The 24430-nt window shown below is 39.6% G+C and overlaps 1 protein-coding gene across 3 annotated transcripts in view; it reads left to right on the top strand.

Moving 5' to 3' along the window:
- Positions 1-21934, top strand: part of PGGT1B (protein geranylgeranyltransferase type I subunit beta) — a 52649-nt gene extending 30715 nt beyond the window's left edge. For all 3 annotated transcript variants that reach the window (XM_045069278.1, XM_013059718.2, XM_004759059.3), the window contains 4 exons: positions 2115-2160; positions 10742-10926; positions 16040-16148; positions 20397-21934. In XM_045069278.1, the coding sequence (XP_044925213.1) occupies positions 2115-2160; positions 10742-10926; positions 16040-16148; positions 20397-20578 (522 nt within the window). In that variant the 3' untranslated portion in view covers positions 20579-21934. The remainder of the gene's footprint in view (positions 1-2114; positions 2161-10741; positions 10927-16039; positions 16149-20396) is intronic.
- Positions 21935-24430: the final 2496 nt, after the last annotated feature.

Raw genomic sequence — 24430 nt, forward strand, 5'->3', positions numbered from 1 at the left:
TTTCATTCCATTTGCTGTGTTTTCGTTTCAGAGTTACTTTATATAGATTTGTCTCTTTGTTTAGTCATTTTGTGGATGTTCTTTTTTATCTTAGAAAAATTTCTGTTTAAGAGTATACTCTTTCCAGTCAACAAAGCATGATGTTTTAAATTTAGAGTTTGTGTGGGGTTTGATTTTTTTTTTTTCATGTTGGGGAAAATGTGTGTTTCATGATTTTCTGGTAGGAGAGAGGTTCTCTTGTTTCTCATGTCTCTAAGTGTTGCTCCTTTGGTGTCCTTTATTACCTGATCTTTGGAGGGCCCGTCTGTCTTCTCTGTTGACTTGATTCATCAAAGTCACGCAGTCTGACCAGCGCACCCTCTGAAGTCCCTTCCCTGTGGTCTGCGCTCTGTTGTTCCAGAGCTCATGCAGTCACGGCCGCGCTTGCTTGGCATGGTGGGGCTGGCTGGTGACAGGGACCATGACCCTGCCGGCTGACATGCAGCCCAGGATCTGAGTCACTGGGGAGATCACCAGTGCACTGGGGCCTGTGCTGCTTTTTGCCATCACATCACACTCTGGGAGTCGTAAGTTTGTGTACAGAGAAGTGTGAAGCGGTACCACCAGTCTTTAGCATGTTGTACTATGAAAATATTAAAAATATTGAGAGTTAAAAGTGTTTTCTTTGTTTAAAAAAAAAGTACACATATATATGTATATATATGTGTGTGTATATGTATATGTATCTATGAAGTAGTTTGGGCAGTGTTTGCCTTGTTTCCTTACGTAACTTAGGACAGGGAGGGAGCATCTTTTCTGTCTGGGTAAATGATCAGACTCCTTGCTAAGTTTATAGCAGCTGCCAACACTTTCTCCTTTGTGTTTTCGTCGTTGTGAAACATCTCTAAGGATTCCTTTCCCGTGAAGTTCTTTGGCAGCGTCTTCACCCTTTGCATCACAGCTGCGGTCCTCACTCGTGCAGGTGCCTGCCTTCACGGAGTTCTTCCGACGGCGGCTCTAGGGGCCTTCCCAGGAACAGCCGTTTTTTTTCTGTAACTCTGTGTTTGAGCTCAGTTTCACTTCTAGCGCTGCTGCTTCTCGATTCTTGATTTGGTGGCCAGTCTTCTTTCAGTTCTGCCTTTTCCTGTGGGTTTATTACTAAGACAAAGGAGGAGACAGCACAGCCATAAGGTTGCTGGCTGTGCATGAACTGAGTGAATGATGTGTGCAGTGACCAGTTACTAAGACTCTGAAGAAGGCGGGACTGGTGACATGCACCTGCCGTTTCCGTGGTGATCTGTGAACTGAGGGCTCGCCTCAGGTTGGTACTCTGTGCAATTGCTCATAGTTAATATGGCGTACTTACGGAACTAGAACCATATTGTGGTGTTCGGCTAAGGAATGCTACCTGAATTTGTGCGCATCTGAACTGCACAAAGACTGCTGGCGTTTCGCTCTTAGGGTGGACCTTCTCCCTCCAGTGGGAACTTTACATCCATCTCATGCCTACCATTGGCTTCCTCCTCATTTTCCACAGACTTCCCTTGCTCTCTGCAAAGGGGTGTCAGGAATGGGAGAGGCAGCTTGTTGGGGTTGGAGGTTTCTTACTCTGTAGACAGGTAATTTAAAACTCGTACATGTCTTCCAGCTTTGCTGAGGTTTCAGTTTTATATAGTTGTATTGTTCTTCTGTTTTTATTTTGTAGGGTATGTGGGGAGATCCACATTTAGGCAGGTGCTATTATCTTCTGCTACCCACAAACCTCAAAATAGACCTGTTCCATGTTTATAATTTATTAGTATAGCATCTTTACATTTTCCTTAAATTGTATAGTCTGGCAAGGAGGAAAAGAATAAAGGTTGGGGTTTTTATTGGGTAGAGATTGAATATCTAGATGCCATCTTTGAACAGTCTGTCTCAGAATGTGCTTATTGTATGCATTTAGTGCTTTGACTTGATGAATAAGCCAAGACCAAGTACTTGAAAATGCCTACAACTACTCCTTTGTGGGAAACTGAATATTTTAGGAGATATGAGGGAGAAACCAAAATCAATCCAGAGACCAAATATTAGCATAGTGAGGACTTACTTATTATCATTTCCGTATTAAAATGAACAATGTTTTTCTTTTTCAGTCCTATGACAATGGGCTGGCACAGGGAGCTGGACTTGAATCTCATGGTAAGACATCTTAAAGTAAATGAACGTGTAGTTTCTTTTGTTCCTTTAAATATCATAATGGTGTCTACGACATCGAGGACCCTAGAAGTTTGCCTCAGCCCATGGTTGTTCTTTCCTACTTCTCTCTTTTGACACTTTATGCCACTTGGAACGTCTTCTAGGTCAGTAATCGGTCTGAGAATGTTCAGACTAGGATATTTATACTTTTCTAGTATTTTCAGGTTATGTATTTGACTGTCAGCTGCATGATAATGTCCTAGGGTGATTTCTTAAAATAGCACTAGAAGACAGCAAGTTTTCTTTTTTGGCATAACACCAAAAAGCTAGATGCAGAATTTTAAGCGTGAATCAATGAATTTGTGAAGTTTACTTATCTTAATATAATAATCCTTAGTCATTGCTGTAAAACATTTTGCTATATAGCAAAATGTTCCGTACATAAATTAAAGCAATTTCTCCTTTCACCCTTTTCCCCACTTGGGGTGGAACTAGAATAGGGAGATGATATACTTAGTCTCTCAGTACATCAGTGGCCTGAGGTTTTTCAAGTTGAGTATGTCCATGTAGGAGTAAGCTGCATGCTCCTTTTTATTTTATTTTATTTTTTGCATGCTCCAATTCAATTTTTTTTTTCATTTCTTTCTTTCCTTTCCTTTTCTTTTTTTTTTTTTTTAAGATTTTATTTTTAGGTAATCTCTACAACTAGCATAGGGTTTGAACTCACAGTCAGCACTTGCATGCACTACTGACTGAGCCAGCCATGCTCCCCATCTGTGTTCCTTTCTTTAAAAGGAAAGAGCCTAGATCAAGGAGGCACCCTGAGTGAACACCTTAAGTTTCCTCTTTATTATGGCCGTCTCTTTGTGCTCGCCTTTTGTGTCCCTCCCTCTGGCAGCATGTAAGTGGCAAGAACAGATCTCAGAAAGAACAGGTCTCAGCCCTGATAACCTGCTTGGGACCTGGCCCCTTGCTTATTCTCTCTGAGGGTTTCCTCATTGACAGATGAGAAATAATTGGACCTTCCTTTAATTTTAAAATTGTTGCTAGGATTCTGAGATAAGGGGAATGTGGTTTGGAAACTATAAAACGTGTATAAAACGATATTTTTAACATACACTACCTGACCCATATCTTTGTACTTCCCTGAGACCTTGTCCTATCTGGTCTTCTCCCTCTCACACATCTTCACTCCCTCCTTCAGTGTTGATATTTGCAGAGTGCTTATTGCGAAGGGCCATGTAGAAGACAGTCTTGATGTTTCCTCTGAAGCTGTGCTATAATCAGGACACCACAATTCCCATGTGTGCCTACACGCGGATGAGACTGGGCTTGGGGCAAGCTGTAGTAGCAGTTCTGTCACTGGTCCTCAGCACTTGGTGAGGAGGACATGTACTTGTAGGTGCGCAGAGAGGAAATCTGGCGTCTGTGAATTTCCGAGAAGCCAGGGTCTTGTGCTCAGTATTGGAGAGGGTGTTAACGCGCACTCTGGCCGAGGACAAATGTCACCAGTATTGGAGACCTGTGGAATAGATGCCGTGGGTCCCAGGAAATGGGAATTGCATTTCCTGGGACGTGAAGCAGAGGGCTGCTCAAACATGATTCTCACTGACAGATCCTGTCAGGAAAACGTGTCTCGCTGAGTCACACTAGTAGTGATTTTAAGTCTGTACGACTTGAGTAGGATTACATCCATTGAGATCAGCAGCTGTGGACTGTGGTGGGTGCCAAAACCTTCTATCTGTCTTCCTTTTCTCTTTGATTTGTTTGGTGGGCTTGAGACCCACAGCTCCAGAGGAGGGCGTCCTACTCAGGGTGCCACAGTGGGCTGGCGTCCTGCAAATGGGCTCCAGGAACACCCAGGTACCGCTCCCTCCACCTTGCCTGTCTGGAGCCCCCTCACAGGACACCGGTGTGCACACGCGGGTCAGGTGTCATGTTCTCTGGGTGCTGTGAGGTTTGATAGGCCTGGGAGCCTGCTCTGGAAGCCCTTGGTGTGCCTTCCTTCCCCGCTTCTCTCCTCTCAGCACTGGCCAGCAAGACCTCCTCCTCAGAAGTCAGCCTGCAGGTTGGCTTGCCCCTGCAAGCCTTTGTCGTCTTCCTTCTTCTTCTTTGTCTTGTTAGTCTTTTCAGAGAAACAAGCCAAATACACTCTTTGCCCTTCTCCACGAGTGGCTTTTCTTAAGCTTTCTGTATAAGCCCCAGCAGCTTATGGAGTTTCTTTTGTAAAGTCCCTGGTGATTGAGAGATTTCAAGCCCATTGTCACTGTCTCACTCCTCGCCTTGTGTTTCCTGAAGCCTGGGAAGCTCTTAGCCTCTCCCCTGCTTTCTGGAAGTGTCAGGTTCTTCTTGCCCGCTTCCTCACTCGCTGTTTGTGGCTCCTTCACCACTCTGGTGTCTTCTTCCCACTCACTTACCTGGACCCACCTTTCTTCTTGCCTTGAAGGTGGTTCCTCTTTCTGAATCTCAAGGCTCTTCCTGGACTTGTGGTTCTTTGTACACAGAACCCTCCGCCCTCACCTCTAGTTTACACTCAGCTCTGTTTCATATCCCTCAGGTCCTGGCTCCAGTGATTGCTTTTAATTGTCATTTTTGAGATTGCAAACCGCCCACACACACTCTGTTGCCCATCCCCCTCTGCCCTTGTTTTTCTCTATATTCTGTTTTATCGTGTGTGTATTATCTGTGTGCGCAAGAGGACAGAGATCTTTGCCTGTTTCAGTCACTGTTGTGTTCCCCTCACCTAGAACATGCGGTATGCGCTGGGATGAAATATGGTGGTTTTATTGGTCCCCTCTGTGCGGGTAGCACCAGAACGCTTTTCCGAATCTGTCCTTTTGCTTTGATGCTGCAGAGCGCCCTCCCCACCTGCCGGCGAGGTACATGCCCTTCTGTAGTTCTTCAGTGTCAAAAGCTGCAGTTTTAAAGCCTTCGTTTTTTCTTCCTTTCTCTGGTGCCTGCATTTGCCCCTCAGGAATGTGGAACAACTACTTCCAGATCTACTAGTTTTTCAGTTCATAGAAGCCAAAAGTCCCGAACTCGGGGTGTTTGATCTCGCGTCTGTTTTGTTTTGTTGTTTTGTTTGCCTGCTTGCAGTTATGCCAGTGTTCTCCCGTAGGTCACCTGTTTATAATCCTTGATCTACAGACTGAAAGGACTGGAATTTACAATGAAGCAGTTGCTCTGTGCCAGCTACCAGTTAGTCTCATTTAGTCCTCGCACCAGCCCTCTGGGAGTGTGAATGGGAGTCACATCTTTGTGTGACTCAGATTCCACCAGGGACGCGAAACCCCCATGAATAGTAAAGAACCTGGATTTATCCTGGGAATAAGATTGTACATGACTGTGGAGGAGTCTAGAGAAAGAAGGGCCGAAAGGGGAAGTTGGTGGAGGGGAAGTCACTGACGAGCCATTCTGCAGCCCTGGCCTGGGTGGACAGCAAGACCTGGCAGGAGAATCTGGAAGGTCAGGGACAACCAGCGGCCAGAGCAGGGTTGTGGTAGAGGAGTTTGGCGGGGGCTGTTGCTCCGGCATCTGACTGTGGGTGTTGGGTCACCAGGGCAAGAAGTAAAGCAGACTTGCATTCCAAGTATGTGGGAGAATCAGGGCAAGGTGCAGTCTCCTGGCACCTCTGTCTGTCTTTGTCTCTTGGCTCCTTGAACCACAGCCAGGATAGTGTCTGCTGCTTCTCTCTCTTTCCACGGATCCCACCCAGACTTGGACTGCAGACCCCATAGGGAAGCACTTCTGGCCGAGCTGGGTGGACACGGTAGCAAACCACCACAGTAACCGTTGCCATTTTTCTCAGAGTTGGGACTTCCCCAGTAGGCTCATCTATCATCGGGTATGTGGTGTAGCCCACTTGATGCCCTGTGCATGCTCAGCAGGGCCTTTCTGCCTGCGTTTGCACCCCTCATTTAGTTCTCCGTGTCCGCTTCCAGCCTCGCTTTGTAGTCGCACACGTGAGCCACCCTTCTGTGCATCCCAGGCTGCAGGGAACATGTGTTCCCCGAATGTTCTCATGTGCCTTTTCACCTTGGGACGTGGCTGACATTCTTCCCTTGCCTGAAATCATCCCCTTCCACTTGCTTCTCCTCTTTTCCCTTTTTCTCACCTTCTGAGTTTTGCCAATCTGCTTTTGGCTGATTCCATTCTCTCTGAAGCACTTCATCATCTCTCATCCCCTGGCCTGGAGCAATGCCTCCCTTTTCTGTATTCCATCAAACTTGGTTCATACCATCTTCACGGCACTCCGTTTGCCTTAGTGGCTCTCCTCTCTCGCACTCGGCATCCCAAAGCTTGGGAGGCTGGGTGGGTTGCGTCCTTCTGCTGCAGGCTGTTCTCCCACGACTGCTTAGCTGAGACAGCCCGTTTGTCCTGCACACCAGACAGGCACACAATACCCTTCTAGGCCGTGATCATCAGATGTGAGGATTCCTTCTTAGCCTAGTGAGACTCTTAAGTGTTAGAACAGTTGTACGGTAAAGTGGTCGTGTGTTTGGATTTGCTTTGCTAGGATTAAAGCTGTTGTCTCCTCTCAAGATTCATGATATAAAAGGATTAAAGCTGTTGTCTCCTCTCAGGATTCATGATATAAAAGTAATAGTTCAGATAAATAAACTTGATTCCATGGTTCTTCAAAACTGTCTCTACTACTTAATCCAGAAGAGAAATACTCAGCCTCTTTGCCCTAATTTCATGTAAGCATTTGGCTCCTTGAATTTTCCTCACTTTACCTTTCCATGGGGTGTTTAAGTATGAAGTGGTATAATTTTATTTGTATACCTATTTTTAGTTTCTACTTCATCTCTAGCTATATGATTGTAACCTTCTTACGTTATATATTTCAGAGCATATGGACTCCTTCATATAATTTGGTACATGCAAATAAAGACAGTGCTTAAAATTGGGCCTTAAATCCTTATGGGAGCAGTAAGTTAGCTTACACCTGTTAAACACTGTTAAAATGTAAGTAAGTCCTAGCATCCATGATTAGAGGCAGGAACACCTCCTTCGCCCTGCCCCCAGCACCCCCACTGCCCCGGGAGCAGTGACGTCTGTTGTTTGAGAGAACCAGCCTTGAGGGTTTCTTCTGTCTATGTGTGGTGTCCTTGGCTGTGGTATTCTGCACACAGGAAAGATCCGTATGACTGGAGCATCTGACCTCAGGTGACAGACTCAGCAGGGCAGTCTTTCTCTTGCTGGCATATGTCTTAGTGTGCCTTGCTGGAAGAGCCTTCAGGACAGAAGGTTCTTTTCATACCGTCTCCAGCCAAGGCATAATGAACACAACTTAACCTTCTCTTGATGAATTCAGAAACTTAGGAGAAGCGGTTTTGTATTGTACTTTAATGTAATGATGTGATACTCTTTTTTTTTTTAAGATTTTATTTATTTGACCCAAGAATAAAGAAAAGCATGTATTTCAGTGATGAGGAAGAACTGAGTGATTAAAATTATATTATGTAAATATCGTTAAAAAATTTTGTTAAATCTTGGGGTACCCAGTTCAGTTGAAATTAAAGATTACTTTTAGAATTTGAGCATAAAAAACACTTAGTACCAAATAATTTTTTAACTATAAAATAGGTTCATAGAGAATGGAAAGTAATTTTAAAGTATCATGTTTCTGTCTTGCCTTAGCAGAGTAATAAAAATCAAGATTTGCTATTAACAATAATCTTGAAAACAATTCATTTGAATTAAAAACAAATCTTTTTTTTTTTTAAGATTTTATTTATTTATTTGACAGACAGATCACAAGTAGGCAGAGAGGCTGGCTGAGAGGGGAGGAAGCAGGCTCCTCGTGGAGCAGAGAGCCCAATGCGGGGCTCTATCCCAGGATCCTGGGATCATGACCTGAGCCGAAGGCAGAGGCTTTAAGCCACTGAGCCACCCAGGCGCCCCTGAATTAAAATAAAAACAAATCTTAATACTATCATAGTACTGCCAAGAAAAAAAAACAATATTAAAAAGATGTGTTTGAGAAGCTCATTATAAAAGTTTATTCATGTTTGATTGGTTTACATGAAGACATTTGAAGTAAATTTCATCTTTAAGACAAGAACTTCATGAGGACTGTGGAAAATGCTGACTGGTTTATCATTGTTAAATGTTAATAAAATTTTTAAGAGAATTTTGTTTGAAAAAGAAAAGGATTTTGATTACTTGAGAGAGAGCTTGTGCAAGTGGGGGGATGAACAGAGGGAGAGGGACAAGCAGACTCCCCCCACCCTGAGCAAGAAAGCCGAAGGTGGGGCATGACTTCCTGACCCTGAGATCCTAACCTAAGCCTAGTCAGACATTCAACAGACTGAGCCACCTGGGTGACCCTGAATTATGTGATATTCTTGAAATTTTTTGAAGCTTGTAGGAATCACGGACATAGCCTTATTTAGCCCCTTTTGGTGCTAAATAGAATATGAGTTCCTGTGCCCACTTCTTTATATTTCTTAATTGACTTATTAAGTTGTTACCTATCTTTTCTTGCTCTTTGTATCTGTGTCTAACACTCTCCTAAGTTCATACTCTTAGCCCAGGTTTTTCGAGTTGGTTTTTAAGAATTCTGTGTGAAATGAGAACCTCTTAGGGATAAATGTTGGTAAATGAATTTTAGCTTAAAACATAGACTTTGCAGTAAGTATTCTTAGCTATTCAGACCTCAGTCTTACTTCGAAAGTTATCATTGTGCAAAGCTGGTGATTTGGGCAAAGTAGAGAGTATTTTTACTTTGAATTGTGCCAGTGTGCTTTAAAGAATCCTAACAAGTAATTTGGAGAGTAACAATTAAATGCCTCTTTTTACCTTTTGGTAGGTTTCTGTTGTTGTTGTTTACGTTTGATTTATTTAAGTAATCTCCACACCCAACGTGGGGCTTGAACTCACAACCCTGAGATCAAGAGTTGTATACTCTTCCAACTGAGCCAGCCAGGCACCCTTACTCTTTGGTAGTTAGTGAGTACATATTATCTGTTGGAGATTTTATATTTAATGATATAATAATACCTAAAGTCCTGGCCAGGTTGTCATGAAATAGAAATTGAAATTGGTGGGTCACTCAAGAGGAAGTAAGATTGATAGTTGTTTAATAGAAATTATTCTAGAAGGTTATTATAAGTATGTTTTATTTTTCTGTTTTTATTAACTTATGGCTGATGTAGAACTTCCTAGTCACTGGGAAAATTCTGAAGTTTAAGTAGTTCTTACTGACATTGACCTTTTCAATGTGATGGCTGCCTTGAGTTTCCTAGAGGGAATGCTCACTTGTCTTCTGCCAGAGAATGCATGAGGACTTTCACAGTAAAAGGGAAGTTGTAGGATGAAGCGTATTATAAACCCTCCATTTCCGTAGCAGAAATTTATCAGTAGGCAAAGTCATGATAAATTGGAATAAGTATTTTCATATTGTTTAGACTTGACCAAATAGTGCCAGTGAACATTGTTATTTCTTGTTCCTTTGTGGACAGATACAGACTTTTCAGTTCCTGAGGAAAGGAATCACTGTTGTGAGTGTATTGGTTTCCTGCTGCTATTGTAGCATTTTGCTGTGGACTTAGGGTATAAAACAGCGCAAGTCTATTCTCTTCCAGTTCTGGAAGACAGAAGTCTGAACTGCACTTCACAGGGCTGATTCCTTCTAGAGGCTCCAAGGAAGAGTCTGTTCCTTTGCCTCTGCCAACTTCTGGTGGCTGCCGACATTCCTGATGTGTTGCCAAGTCACCCCAGTCTCTACTTCATACTCATTTATCGCTGCCTCTTTCTGTAATCCCCTTCTACCCCCTTTTTAAGGACACTTGTGGTTGCATTTAGGGGCCAGCCAGATAATCTAAGAAAATCTCCCCCATCTCAAAATCTGTAATCACATTCATGCAAAGTCCCTTCTGCTCTAGGAGGGAACATTGACGTGTTCCAGGTATTAGGACATGGACATTTGAACCTTTGCAGGCCATTATTCAGTCTGCCACAGGAAATGGTTTCTCCTCACATGTCTCTTTCCTGACAGGCTCTTCTCCCCCGCCCCAACACCATCTCTCCCTCATCCCTTGCTTTCCTTAAGTTTTTTAAGCTGAGTAGTATCTTATCTTACAAGCCTCTAGCTTGTCTCTGTCATTTGTGAAAACTGGTCTTGTCTCAGGCAGATGGAACCTTAGTTCATGAGCACTGTACGGTCTTTAAGGGAATGAAATCAGACTGGATGGTGAGAGAGTCCTGGATAGGGAGAGTACTAGGTTTCAGTGTCAACTCTTCCATTAAACCATGTAATTTTGAACATGATCCTTAAGCTCCAAAGTCTCTTTTTTCCCATAAGTGAAATATTTCTTAAAGCTTTAAATTATTTTAAATTCTTGTCTTTTTTCTTTTAAATTCTTGTCTTTAAATTCTTTCAAGTTAATATTGAAGGCTAAACACTGAAGACTTTAGTGCCTTCTGGTTATTTTAAAGGTATAATTAATTGTCTTCTAAATTTATTTTGACTGATTTCTGGAATTATATAACCATGGCTTTTTTTTTTCTCCAGCCATTTATGCTATTTTCCTAGGCATCTGATTTGATGTGTAAAGTATTGTGTGGTTTCGATTAACAGGAGGATCGACTTTTTGTGGCATCGCATCACTGTGTCTGATGGGTAAACTAGAAGAAGTTTTCTCAGAAAAAGAATTGAACCGGATAAAGAGATGGTGTATAATGAGGCAACAAAATGGTTATCATGGAAGACCTAATAAGCCCGTAGACACCTGTTACTCTTTTTGGGTGGGAGCAACTCTAAAGGTAAGAGAAAGAATAAAACTGAGAAACCTATACTCTATTGATACAAACTGTGCTTCAAAAGGTTTGGTCTTTGTAATGTTCATTGAGTGAACTTAGGCTGCTGAGTGTTTTCTGTTGCGCTGGCAAGGCTAATCTCTGTATGGTTTTTCCATAGATTTCACGTATCCGTTGTGCTACTTGAAAATTGCCATTCTTATAAAACTTAAGTGGCCCAGAGCATACATAAGAAAAGATAAGGTTGTAAAAAATCTGACCGGTAGTCAATCCAGAGCAGGGATCTGTCTGAACTTAACAGTAAATACTTTATAGGAAGTTAATATTCTTAAAAGATAAACCATGGGCATTTCTTTGAAAATAGTTTGTGGTTTTTAATTTTTTAGTGATTTGTTTGACCTTCTGAATGACTCAGATGATTGGAACATTTGCACATTTCTCTTCATCTCTTACCTTGTGATATGCCCAATTTCATAAGCTTATTAACCACTAAATACCCTCAAGTTTGCTCTGTTTTTTTTTTTTTAAAGATTTTATTTATTTATTTGACAGAGAGAGATCACAAGTAGGCAGAGAGAGAGAGGCGGAAGCAGGCTCCCCACCGAGCAGAGAGCTCGATACGGGCCTTGATTCCAGGACCCTGAGATCATGACCTGAGCCGAAGGCAGAGGCTTACCACTGAGCCACCCAGGCACCCCTAGTTTGCTCTGTCTTAAAATTGCTTTTCCCTTGGGCGCCTGGGTCACTCCTTTATCACGTCTGAAAAATCAGCCATAATTCCTTGATAACTAAGTATCTAATCAGTGGTTATGTGTATTTCCTTTTGCATCACATCAAGGGGCACATAATCTCCAGTTACCTCTTTTTGTTCAAAGGGCTCCAGAGCTGTAAAACCTGATTTATCCACTATAAAGCCCCCCATCAGCTTTTTATTTTATGATGGCAAAATATATATAATGTATTATTTATCAGTTTAACTCTTTGTAAGTATATAATTCAGTGGTATTAATTACATTCACAATGTTATGTAACCCTCACCACTATGCATACCCCAATTTCATTGTCCTCAATATAAATTCTCTACTCTTTACTGTTCTCATCTCCCTCTGGCCCCTGGTCATCCCTATTCTGCTTTCTGCCTTTATGGATTTGCTTGTTCTTGCTACATCATATAGGTGGAATCACAATATGTGTCCTTCTACATCTGGCTTATTTTGCTTTGCATAATGCTTTCAAGGTCCATCCGTGTTGTAGCATATATCAAAATTGTATTCCTTTTTATGGCTGAGTAATATGCTTTTGTATGTTTATACCACATTTTGTTTATCCATTTATCTGCTGATGGACACTTGGGTTATTTCCATGTTTTTGCTGTTGTGAATAAGTCAGCTCTGAACATAGGTGTACAAATAACTGAGCTGATATTTTCATTTCTTCTGTATATTTACCTAGAAGTGGAATTCCTGGATGATATGGTAGTTCTTTGTGGAACTTTGTGAAGTACCACTGTGCTTTCTACAATGAGGGTGTGTGCCATTCTACAGTCCTATGGGTGTACCAGGGTTCCAGTTTCTCTATACCCTCAACAACACTCAACTTTTCTGTCTGGTTTTAGTTTTTATAATAGCCATCCTAGTGCTATCTCATTGTGATTTTGATTTGCATTTCCCTAATGATTAGTGATACTGAACATCTTCTGATGTGCTTATTGGCCATTTCTGTATCTTTGGAGAAGTGTCAATTCGGGTCCTTCACCCAATTTTTTATTGTGTTTTTTGTTCTTCAAGTGTTCTGGATATTAATTCCTTATCAAGATCTATGGTATGCAAATAAATTTTCCTATTCTGTGGTTGTCTCTCTGTTGGTAATGTCCTTTGATATACAAAATTTTTTAATTGTGATCAAGTCTAGTTTATCTGTTTTTTCTTGTTTGCCTGTGCTTTTGATTGTCACAGCTATGAAATCATTGCCAAAGCCAAAAGATTTTCTCTGCTATTTTCTTCCAACAGTTTTATAGTTTTAGCTCTTGAGTTTAGGTCTTTGATTCATTGAGTTAATTTTTATATATGGTATAAATTAAGGGTTCAGCTTCATCATTTTACATGTGGATATCCTGGTTTCCTAGGATCATTTGTTGAGAAGACTGTTCTTTGACCTATTGAATGGTATTGGCACCCTTGTGGAAAATCAACTGAACACATACGCATGGGGTATTTTTTTTTTTTAGATTTTATTTATTTATTTGACAGAGAGAGATCACAGGCAGGCAGAGAGGGAGGAAGGGAAGCAAGCTCCCCGCTGAGCAGAGAGCCCGATGTGGGACTTGATCCCAGGACCCTGAGATCATGACCCGAGCCAAAGGCAGCGGCTTAACCCACTGAGCCACCCAGGCGCCCAGACATGGGGTATTTTTTATGGGCTCTCTCTTCTATTCCGTTAGCGCATGTGTCTGCCCCCATGCTAGTACCACCCTGTTTTAATTCTTGGCAGCTTTTATAGTAAGTTTCGAAGCCAGGAAGTGTGAGTCCTTCAACTTTGTTCTTTTTCATCATTGTTTGGGCTGCTCAGGCTGCTTGCATTTCATAGGAATTTGAGAATTGGTTTTTCCATTTTTTACAAAAAAGGCTATTACATCGAATCCGAAGATCACTTTGGGTAGTATTGACTTTTAACAGTGTAAGTTCTCCTACAGTGAGCATGGGATGTCTTTCCATTTATTTCAGCATACAAGTCTCTCATGTCCTTGATCAGGTTTATTACTAAATACTTAATTCTTTTATACTCTGTTTTAAATGGAATTGCTTTTTTAATTTCTTTTTTGATTGTTTGTTGCTGTCGTATAAAAAACTTGAGGTTTTTTTACAGAATCATTCTAGTAGTGGCCATTGAGGTTAACATATGTTTTAATCCATTATATTGTTCTTTTTGATGCTCAGAATATCCCCATTTTAAGCCAGTCAAAGCCCCTTCAAGTAGGCTCTTGAGTCTTCTCTTTTCTTTTCTTTTAAAAGATTTTATTTATTTATTTATTTATTTATTTATTTATTTGACAGAGAAAGAGATCACTAGTAGGCAGAGAGACAGGCAGAGAGAGAGGGAGAAGAGGCTCCCCGCCAAGCAGAGAGCCTGGTATCGGTCTCAATCCCAGGACTCTGAGATCATGACCTGAGCCGAAGGCAGAGGCTTAGCCCACTGAGCCACCCAGGTGCCCCTCTTGAGTCTTTTCAATATGACCTTGGTAGTCTTTGAGAACTTTCTGAAAACAACCATTTTTACACATTTTAAAAATTCTTAATTCACTATCACCATACGTTTAACTGATTTTTTTGTTGTTGTTTTTAGAAATATTTTCTATTTTATTTTTTTAACTAAGTCCTTCACCCATCGTGGGGCATGAACTCATGACCTTGAGATCAAGAGTCACATGCTCTACTGACTGAGCCAGCCAGGGACCCCATCTTTCAGTGATTTCTTAACTTCTCTTTAGACATATCTTGATTCCCAACTACGGAGAATGAAGATTTAACCTCCCTTTTTTCAAGCAGATTGTTACTGGTTATATAGTTTTTAGTTCTGAACTTTTTCTCTTCCTCTTCCACCTTCTAATTCTGTCATATTACCTTTACTTTTATAATGTCAAGTAGCATTTATATTTTATTTAGTAATAATGTTCACATATTTTATGCTTTGCCTGTAAGTTGATTCTAAAATTTAAAAACCAAGAATCAGCACTTACTATGATCATGTAAATACTGTTTATTGCTGAACCAAGTACAGTCTTAAGATTATAGTTTCTTCTTACGTAATGACCCATATGCCACTTGATGGAACATGTTTCTAGCTGATGGATTCTAAAGGGTCTCTCTCCTTTTTATTGTATTGCCAAATTAAAATGAATTAATAAGTTTGTTTCTTATTTGTATTGTAATTCTTTTAGGCTTTGTTTTTCTTTTTGAGAAATAATGCTGCTTTTTTTTTTTTTTAAGATTTTATTTAATTTGACAGAGATCACAAGTAGGCAGAGAGGCAGGCCGAGAGAGAGGGGGAAGCAGGATCCCTGCTGAGCAGAGAGCCTGATGTGGGGCCTGATCTCAGGACCCTGGAATCATGACCGAGCTGAAAGCAGAGGCTTAAACCACTGAGTCACCCAGACACCTGAAAAATAGTGCTTCTTTAATCATTCGTATCTTCTGTGGCTCTTTGATTCATTAACATACTTTTAACTGCTCTGTGTCTTTTTTTTTTTTTTTTAAGATTTTATTTTATTTATTTGACAGCAGAGATCACAAGTGGGCAGAGAAAGAGAGAGGGGGGAAGCAGGCTCCCTGCTGATCAGAGAGCCCGATGCGGGGCTCAATCCCAGGACCGTAGGATCATGACCTGAGCCGAAGGCAGAGGCCTCAACCCACCCCTTTACTACTCTCTGTCTTAACAGAAATTTTTTGAACTCTCTTGTCTACTTGTCTTGTTTCACACTCTCCCTTACCCCTTTTCATAGTGTGGTTTATCCTTTATTTTTTCCTATTTAATGGGCTCTTGAGAGAGAGAATAAATATATATCCTAAATTTTAAAGCTACATAGTTTTTTTATGCTTAAATTGTATTTGTCTCACCTTTTACCTTTCCTGATTAAAAAGCTACAATTTTTTTTAACTGTTCTCAAATAGAACTGTCTCTAATCATCTTGTTAATAATTTTTGTTGCTCTTTTTTGAAATATTTTTGGTCCAGGTTACTACCGGTCTGTAAGTAATAGTTCAAAGGCCTATCATAAGAATTAAAATGTGGGTAGATAAAATTGTCCTTTTTAAAATGACTGATTAAGTTGAACAGTTGACAGAGTTGTGTTTTGAACCAAGCTAAATGTGGTGCAATGAGATTAGTTGGGCGTGGTTCAGAAGAAGGAAATAGTGAGTAGGTTAGGTAAAGTAGAGTAGCTGTGATATGGCAAAAATAATAATAATGTGGTTGATTGATTCTTATTGCTGAGGTTTCCAGAGCTTGCTTTGAGAGCCTTAGCTAAAGAAAAGCATATTTAATTGATGTATTACTGAAAATTGAGCCAAAGGTCAATATGAAAGTTTTATGTCAGTAAATTTATATTTGTTCTGTCATTTTAGCTTCTGAAAATTTTTCAGTACACCAACTTTGAGAAAAATAGAAATTACATCTTATCAACTCAAGATCGCCTGGTAGGTGGATTTGCCAAGTGGCCAGATAGTCATCCAGGTAATTTATTTTTTGTATGTATCTAGAACAACTTTATATTGTTTCTTTCTTGAGTAGACTCTCAGGCATCTTTGCAGTAAGGGCATAAGATAGAAAATTTAACTACAGTTGTAAACTTAAAGGATATGTTTTTTGAAAAGGTAAAATTTTTTAAGTTTAGGGGAAGTTTAGCATGTTGAGGGAAGGGTTGGATTATCAAGATGTATTTCTATGGTATGCCTTTTTTTCCGTATATTTCACTTACCCATGTTTTATTTCATTTGAGGCAATGAGGCAGGTGGTTTCAATGGGCCCTGTCCAAAATAGAGAATCATTTGGTCCAGCCAGAATCTTTAGGATTATTACCTGTCACTAGAGCTAAGTAGAATGAACTACTAAGTCCAGAAGGGAACCTGTTCGTAATTTGTTCAGAAGCCATTAAATAAATTTCTCTAATTCTGAAGGTAGCTGTCTGTCACTGTCCATACCCTTGTTCTCTGAATTTCAGCAGATTTGGGTTGTTGTTTTTTTAGAAGGATACTTTGCCAATCTGAACTCTTAATCACTGTCTAAAACTCAGGAGCCAGATAGGTTCAGACAATGTGATATTCATTGTTTTCCAAACTCAGGAATTCCAGAGAAGTAAAGAACAAAAGATTCTTAGATTTAATAAGTATGGTTGATCCTTGAACCACACAGGTTTGAATTGTGCCTATCCACTTATAAATGGATTTTTTCTGATAAATATTATATTATACTATAAATGGATTTTCTCTTCAGTGCTTTTCATTTCTAAAGCCAAAGAATGTTTTCTCCAGTTTTATTAAGGAATCCTTGACATACATCACCATGTAAGGTAAAAGCACACAGCATGATGGTTTGATGTACATCTGTTGTGAAATGACTACCAGAGTAGGCTCAGCTCGCAACTGTCTCCTCACAGCTATACTGAAGGAAAGAAGGCAGTAGTAAAAGGCAAACAGTTTATTTTTGTGATAAGTCTTAGGATTAACTGTCCTAACATGTTTCCTGTATATCGTACAGCAGGGTGAGCGGTGTCTCACGTTGGATATTACACCTCCAGTACTTACTTATTAGTGGAAGTTTGTTCCTTTTAACCCCCTTCCTCCAGTTCCCCCTCCCCCGAACCTCACCCCCTGCTAAGCACAAGTCCAGGCTCTTTTTTTCTATGAGTTTGGTTTTTTGGTTTTGGTTTTTAGATTCCACATGTAGGTGAGATCACACAGTATTTGTCTTTGCCTGACTTACTTCACTTAGCATCACAACTTCAAGGTCCATCCATGTTGTTGCAAATAGTTGGATTTCCTCATTTTTATGGCCAAATCATGTTCCATTGTGGATGTATCTACCACAAATTCTTTATCTGTGCATTAGTCAGACACTCAGGTTGTTTCTGTATCTTGGCTATTGTACATAATTCCGCTATGAACATGGGGGTATCGATACCAAGTTAGTGTTTTCATTTCCTTTGGGTACATTACTGGATCATATGGTAGTTAGTTCTGTTTTTAATTTTTGAGGCTTCTCCAGGCATTTTTCCGTAGGGGCTCTGCCAGTTTACATTCCCGCCAACAGTGCGTGAGGGTTTCCTTTCTCCACATACATGCTAGCATTTGTTATCGCTTGTCCTTTTGAAGATGGCCATTCTAGCCAGAGTGACGTAGTATCTCCCTGTGGGTTTTTTTTTTTTTTTAAGATTTTATTTATTTATTTGACAGAGAGATCACAAGTAGGCAGAGAGGCAGGCAGAGGGGGAAGCAGGCTCCCCAGTGAGCAGAGAGAGCCCGATGCAGGGCTTGATTCCAGGACCCCAAGATCATGACCTGAGCCAAAGGCAGTGGCTTAATCCAGTGAGCCACCCAGAGATGCCCTTTCCCTGTGGTTTTAATTTGCATTTCCCTCATAGTTATTGATGTCCGGCATCTCATCATGGACTGGTTGGCCTTTTGTATATCTTCTTTGGGTTACTTGGGTTTCTTTTTTCCTGTTGAGTTATGGGAGTTCTTTCTAGGTTTTTTTTGTTTGTTTGTTATGTTCTAATTTCTAAAGCAAAATAAAATTTTTAAATTTTACTGTGTGTTACCACAGCTAGAAAAATGTTAGAGCAGTACCTTAAGAAAACTGAGAATTGTCTTGATGACATTGTTTTTCATCAGCGCTTGTACTATTTTAACAAATACTGTACTATTTTAACAGATGGGAATAGGGAAATTACAATATCTTGGAAAACTTGTCTGGTATAAACATACTGAAATACATTTTCAGTATTTACAATAGATATTTTTTAAGATTTCTTTATCTTAGCAAGTGTGAGTGGGGGGAGAGGGAAAGAATCTTCAAGCAGACTCCGTGCTGAGTGCAGGGACCACGAGGGGCTCGATCTCACGACCCCCTAGACTTATGACCTGAGCCAAAAATCAAGACTCAGATGCTTAACTGACTGAGCCACCCAGGCGCCCCAGAATAAATTTTTTTTTTTTTTAATTCTTGAAGGTTTTTTCTGGCACTTAGTTGCTAACTTTAACATATATGTAAGTACTTGGATGTAATGCTTTTTACAGATATAGTAAAATGTCTTCAGAACCTGTAAACTGCAAAGCATAGAAAGTCATAAGTTGAATGTATGTGGAAAGGCCTTTTTAATAGGACCTTTGGGGAAATCATTTTTTAAGAGTTTCTAAAATTAGCGTATTCTTGGTTCTGGTTAGTTTAGTAGCAGATTTGACACAAAGTAATTCTTATGTATTTACAGAAGAAACTTAGGAAAATAATGCACTTCTATTATGAAGAAACTATATATTTCAGCATTTGATATGTTTGAATACACCTACAGATAAGGAAGCTTAAAAAAAAAGCTTTGGGCTTTGAAACAATTAAGTCTGGTTCATTGGCTTTTACAAAAAGCTTTTTGAGGAAAAAAATGCTTTATTTTTACATTATGTGGAAAGTAGAAGATCCTATTTATGTTATCCTGGATGGATTTGATTTCTCTTTTAGTTGCATTTTTTCCTAGAAAAGTATCCTCATTTCTAGTCAATAAAATACTTTGCTTTGTACCTTCTGTAATTTTAGAATAACTACAAGGAAAATTTCATAGTACAGGGGAAATCAGATTTATTTTTTGTGGCCTGAAAATGAGAGAAAAGTAAGCCAGAGGAAACCTAAGCATGCTCTTGAGAGGCCATGAAGGAGGATTGACATGGGCCTCCACTAGTGAGCTAAATTTGTCAGAAATAATCTTCACTAAGCACAACTGTCTGTCCCTCTGTTTTGAAAAGTAGATGATGGTCATGTAAGTAAAACTTTCTAATTTTCCTGACAAAGTTTAAGTCAGTAATGTGTTCTGAACTTCAGTAGCTCTTGAGGTCATAAATGATGGCCAGCACACACACAAAAAAAATGCTTGATGGCTACAAAATATATTTTTTTGTAGTATACCCATAATGGCAGAGCTCTGAGCTCTTCAGAGTCTATATAGGGCTGTCCAGCAGGCAGCAGCCATGTGATTCTTGTGGCCACTTGAGTGGAAGAGAGTCACTGCCCCCTGAAAGATGGGGAACAGTAGTGAGGCCAGTATAGAAGAAAGGTTATGGTATTTATAACCACAGAGAATGTGAGTTTGTTTTTACTGTCAGGTCAGACATTTTTTGGATGACTGACATTCCCCTAAATAGGAAAACTAAATTTGGTACAGCATTCCATAACAGATTATTCTGTTTAGGCATCTTTCACCGAATACAGTAGTGAGGTAAGTGAGGTAGTATTGGTCATGGAAATGTCAGAGGTAAAATTTAGTGGGAAGGAGTATTGTTACTTAGAGTCAGAGGTTTATTTTCATTTTTCAGGAAAATTTTTCCTTTTAAGATACAGAGCTAAAGCCTCTTGTTTCTGTATTGTGTAGTAAGCAAAGGGGAAACACCCTAAGTGAGAAGTCTTGTATTACTGCTACTCTACTTTGTTTTTTAATCACAGAGGATGTTGAGAATGTCACCTTTTCATTTGAGAACTGTTTTCCTTTGTTAATGATATTTGCCTGGATAAAATATCTGATTTTGATCACCTGTTGTTGTTGTTGTTGTTTTTAATTGGTGTTTTGAGACTTTGAGAAAGCACGTGTTTCAAAACCTGTATTTAACATTTTTCTAAATTTAATTTTAATGTGGTGAATAGATATGTAGCTTGGTACTTTGCAGCATGTACAAATAAGAATGTGTATTATGATAAAAAAAAAAAATACCTCATTTTCAGATGCTTTGCATGCATACTTTGGGATCTGTGGCCTGTCACTAATGGAGGAAAGTGGAATTTGTAAAGTTCATCCTGCCCTGAATGTAAGCACACGGACTTCTGAACGCCTTCGAGATCTCCATCAGAGCTGGAAAACCAAGGACTCTAAACAGTCCCCAGAGAATGTGCACATCTCCACATGACTGACTTCACTTAGCTTGGGAGGGTGGGGGGATTTGTAGCATAACTGTAGCTCAAGGTTAAAAGCCATGTATAACCAAGTGTGCTCTTTTTTTTAAGAGGTAGTCTCACAATCAAATCTTGTGCTGATGTCACTTTGGAATATGGTCTTGAGCCAGTAGCCTTTGTACTGGGTTTCAAGAAAATCTTTGTTGAAGTTGGAACCACAGTAGACTCTGTTGTGGTTCTTAAATGTTTATACTGTATTTCTAAGAAGTTCTTTGAGGCAAATTAACTATATGTATGTAGGTTATCTTTTTTAAAAACTCTTCAGTACAAATTGTATCATACTATAAAATGGACACAAATCTTCAAAACAAGTTTACAGTTCACTTAGCATTGATAATCTTTGGGTGAACACTTAGGGATCATTTAAAAAGCTTAATAGCTGATGGTAGAAAATTGCTTTAATGAATTAAGTATCTAGGATTCTTCTTTGAAAACAGATGGTTCCATAATTTTTAAAAAGAAGAATGACTTATTTTGGCTTATTAAGTGTGCCAGTTAAACTTATGTGGCCTATATAAGTGAAATTAACTTCATAGCAAGGATGAATAGGCTTAACTAATACAGTAATTTTCTAAAAGGACATTGATTTAAGAAGACTATTATGTGATTGAGGAAAAAATAATTTAACTGTATATGATTGTGAATGAGAAAGTTTTGTGCTGTGTGGGTCACTTATTTAGATGTTGTGAGGGTGAATAACAGCTGTGTCTGATTTTTTAATTTCATTAGTTGCTTTTTCTTCTTTCTGGGGAGAAAATAGTCATCTAGAAGGAAAGAGACATTGAGTGGTTTGGTTTATTTTTCTGAAATACGTGATATTGTAAATTATACTTGTACTTTTATAAGGGAATTATTTTTAGCCATTTGGTTTTTTTAGTTTGTTGTGTCCAGTGTGTTAGTGGTTCTGATTTCAAAATGACAATTTTCTAATTTTTTCAAAATAAGTAAAACTCTCAGTAAAAAAAAACAAAACCACTAAAGTAAATTTAATGGTGCAGCTCCATACATGGTCATTTATATTTTTATATTTTCAGGTAAATGGAAGGGAAGTGTTCTATTAGGTGTTAAAGGGTGTCACTTTTGTTCTTTTTGTTTTGTTCGGTCTGTGAACTAGCTAATTATAAAGGAAATAGTGTAAAAACTCATCTTCATTAGTAACCAATTTATCAGTAAATCACATCCATCACTGCTGTTGAATGTCGTTCAGAGATGTGAGACAAGTACTGAAATGGAGAAGAAAACCTCTTCACTGCTGGAGCTGGGTTAAAGTTAAAAGGCTTGGTGATAATAAATGTGGAACTATTCTACAACTATGAGTGTAAAAACTAAATTACTAGTATAACTGTTTAGGAATTATAATATATAAATTTTAATTTCTTTCCTAAATTTTAGGGGGAAATGCCCTTACTTCCAAAGGAAAATCTGGTATGTGCTTGGGAAAAGATTCATTTGTTGTTGGATCCTTAGTTTTAAAACTCCTCTTGTCAGAGTCAACTTTATTATTTTTTTGATTAGAAATAAAACCCATTTTCTGATTGTGGGGAAAATATAAGCTTAACAGCAGATGTTATCTTTCAGCCAGTTATTTCAGTTGCTTCTATTTAAATCCTGGAAAATTAAGACATCCCTGTCTCAAACTAAGTCACTTCCTAGACTTTGGGAGTTAAAATAGCCTGTATGGAATGGCTTTAGAGCTATTATAAAAAACCCAGTTTGTTTTTCTTGAATTGCCACTAGCAGTTAGAAGAAAGTTAGTAATAATAGTAACCATATCCGCAAACGGAAGAGAATTCCAAGTTTAAAAGTACTTCATAGAACTATTTCTTTTTAAGATTTTATTTATTTTATTGACACAGAGAGAGAGATCACAAGTAGGCAGAGAGGCAGGCAGAGAGAGGGGGGAAGCAGGTTCCCTGCTGAGCAGAGAGCCGGAGGCCAGGCTCCATCCCAGGACCCTGAGATCATGACCTGAGCCGAAGGCAGAAGCTTAACCTACTGAGCCACCCAGGCGCCCCATTTCATAGAACTATTAAGAAATATTTCCTAACTCCTATAATTTAATAGTATAAGACTATAAATTACAATATGATTCAAATTGGTACACATGTAAGGAGCCTTTTTATGAAATCTTGTGGCCTAGTTGAGTGTTTACCTTCCATCATGGTGTGCCAACCAAAACACACAGGCCAGAGAACTGCAGAGAAATGATTCTTATTTCTAAACAGTTATTTACAAGAGCAGTATTTATTAATAGACTAAATATAAGTAATATTTCGCATACTTATTCTTTGGCAGTGGTATCATAACAAGCAGGGAAATAGGAAGTCCAGAATCTCAAATAACTCTATGTTCTGCCCCCACCCTCATTATGGTATTTTTCAGAAGTTAGTAGGAGAAGCTTTGTTTTGATCATTTGCATGAAAATAAGATTAATCAAGTCATACAACACAGTTCAAGTATTCATCATCTACAGTGTTTTTAGATTTGACCTGTAATATGTATACATTTTTGTTAGATCTTTTTTTTTTTTTTAAGATTTTATTTATTTATTTGACAGAGAGAGAGATCACAAATAGGCAGAGAGACAGACAGAGAGAGAGATGAGGAGAAGCAGGCTCCCTGCTGAGCAGAGAGCCCAATTCGGGACTTGATCCCAGGCCCCTGGGATCATGACCTGAGCCAAAGGCAGAGGCTTAACCCACTGAGCCACCCAGGCGCCCCAATTTTTGTTAGATCTTTAAATAGTTAATACTTAATTTCAGTTCACATAGAGGTTTTGCTTACAGTGGTCCCAAGTTTGGAAATGGTCGGATTTGATGATACTTGAGAGTCTCTTATGTAAGGAGGTGCTCTGGGGTCTGATGACTTAGGTTTAAATCCCAGATCTGCAAGTTGCGCAGTGTGATCTTGGGCCCTAACTTTCCCATCCATAAAGTCAGGGAGGGGGGCCCAACTCCTGAGGTTATTCAAGGATGAAATACAAAGCACTTGGCATAGGACCAGTAAATTCCTAATTAAAATTTCTATCCTAACCATCATAAAATGATTGTTACTAAAATCTCTCTTCAGTAATAGAGATCCCACAGGGGTTAAGCTTGGGGACGATGATGGCAATAGTGTACTTCTGAACCTTCTAGCCAGAATACAGAGTAACCAGTGTAGCCCCAGAACCGGTTCTACAAAACTAGGTGACCGTTATCCCCATGAACTTCAAAGCACAAGTAAGGAAGGACAGACCACTGGCTGACACAGTTTCATCATCTGTGTGTGGGGATGGGGAGCGTAGACAGCTGGCAGGGGCCAGTCAACAGAAGCTGGAACTGGGCAGGCTTCGACAAGTTCCATTTGCAGGGGAGTGTCATGGCAATGTAGCCGAATCTGACGAGTGTGCCCAGTGCTGTACATGTTTCACAGCTGATGAGACAAAGCCTAGCACTGAGGAGAAACTTCTAGAATTAGGATTTCAGCCTGACAGGACAGGTACGATAGGGCAAGAAAAGAGAAGTCCTGGTAAACGTTGGGAGGGAAGGTCAGTAGCAATGTCCTGTCACTTTGTGGAAATGAAAAGGGAGCTTCAGGGCAGTGGAGCTAAGAAAAGTCCTCGTAGAGCACACCCCTCCCAAAAAGTACAGGAAAAATCTCTTACAAAGAAAAAACCAAAACAAAACTGTGAGGATTATAATCAAATCTCATCCAGAAGTTAGAAAAAATAAGAGAATAAGCAAGGCAGCATCCCCGAAGATGGGGAGAGCACACCAGAAAGATATGTATGACCATGAGACTGATGCAGGCCTCAATCTTTTTTA

The sequence above is a fragment of the Mustela putorius genome, unplaced genomic scaffold, assembly GCF_011764305.1.
Source record: "Mustela putorius furo isolate JIRA1106 unplaced genomic scaffold, ASM1176430v1.1 tig00003923_pilon_pilon_pilon, whole genome shotgun sequence".
NCBI lineage: Eukaryota > Metazoa > Chordata > Mammalia > Carnivora > Mustelidae > Mustela > Mustela putorius.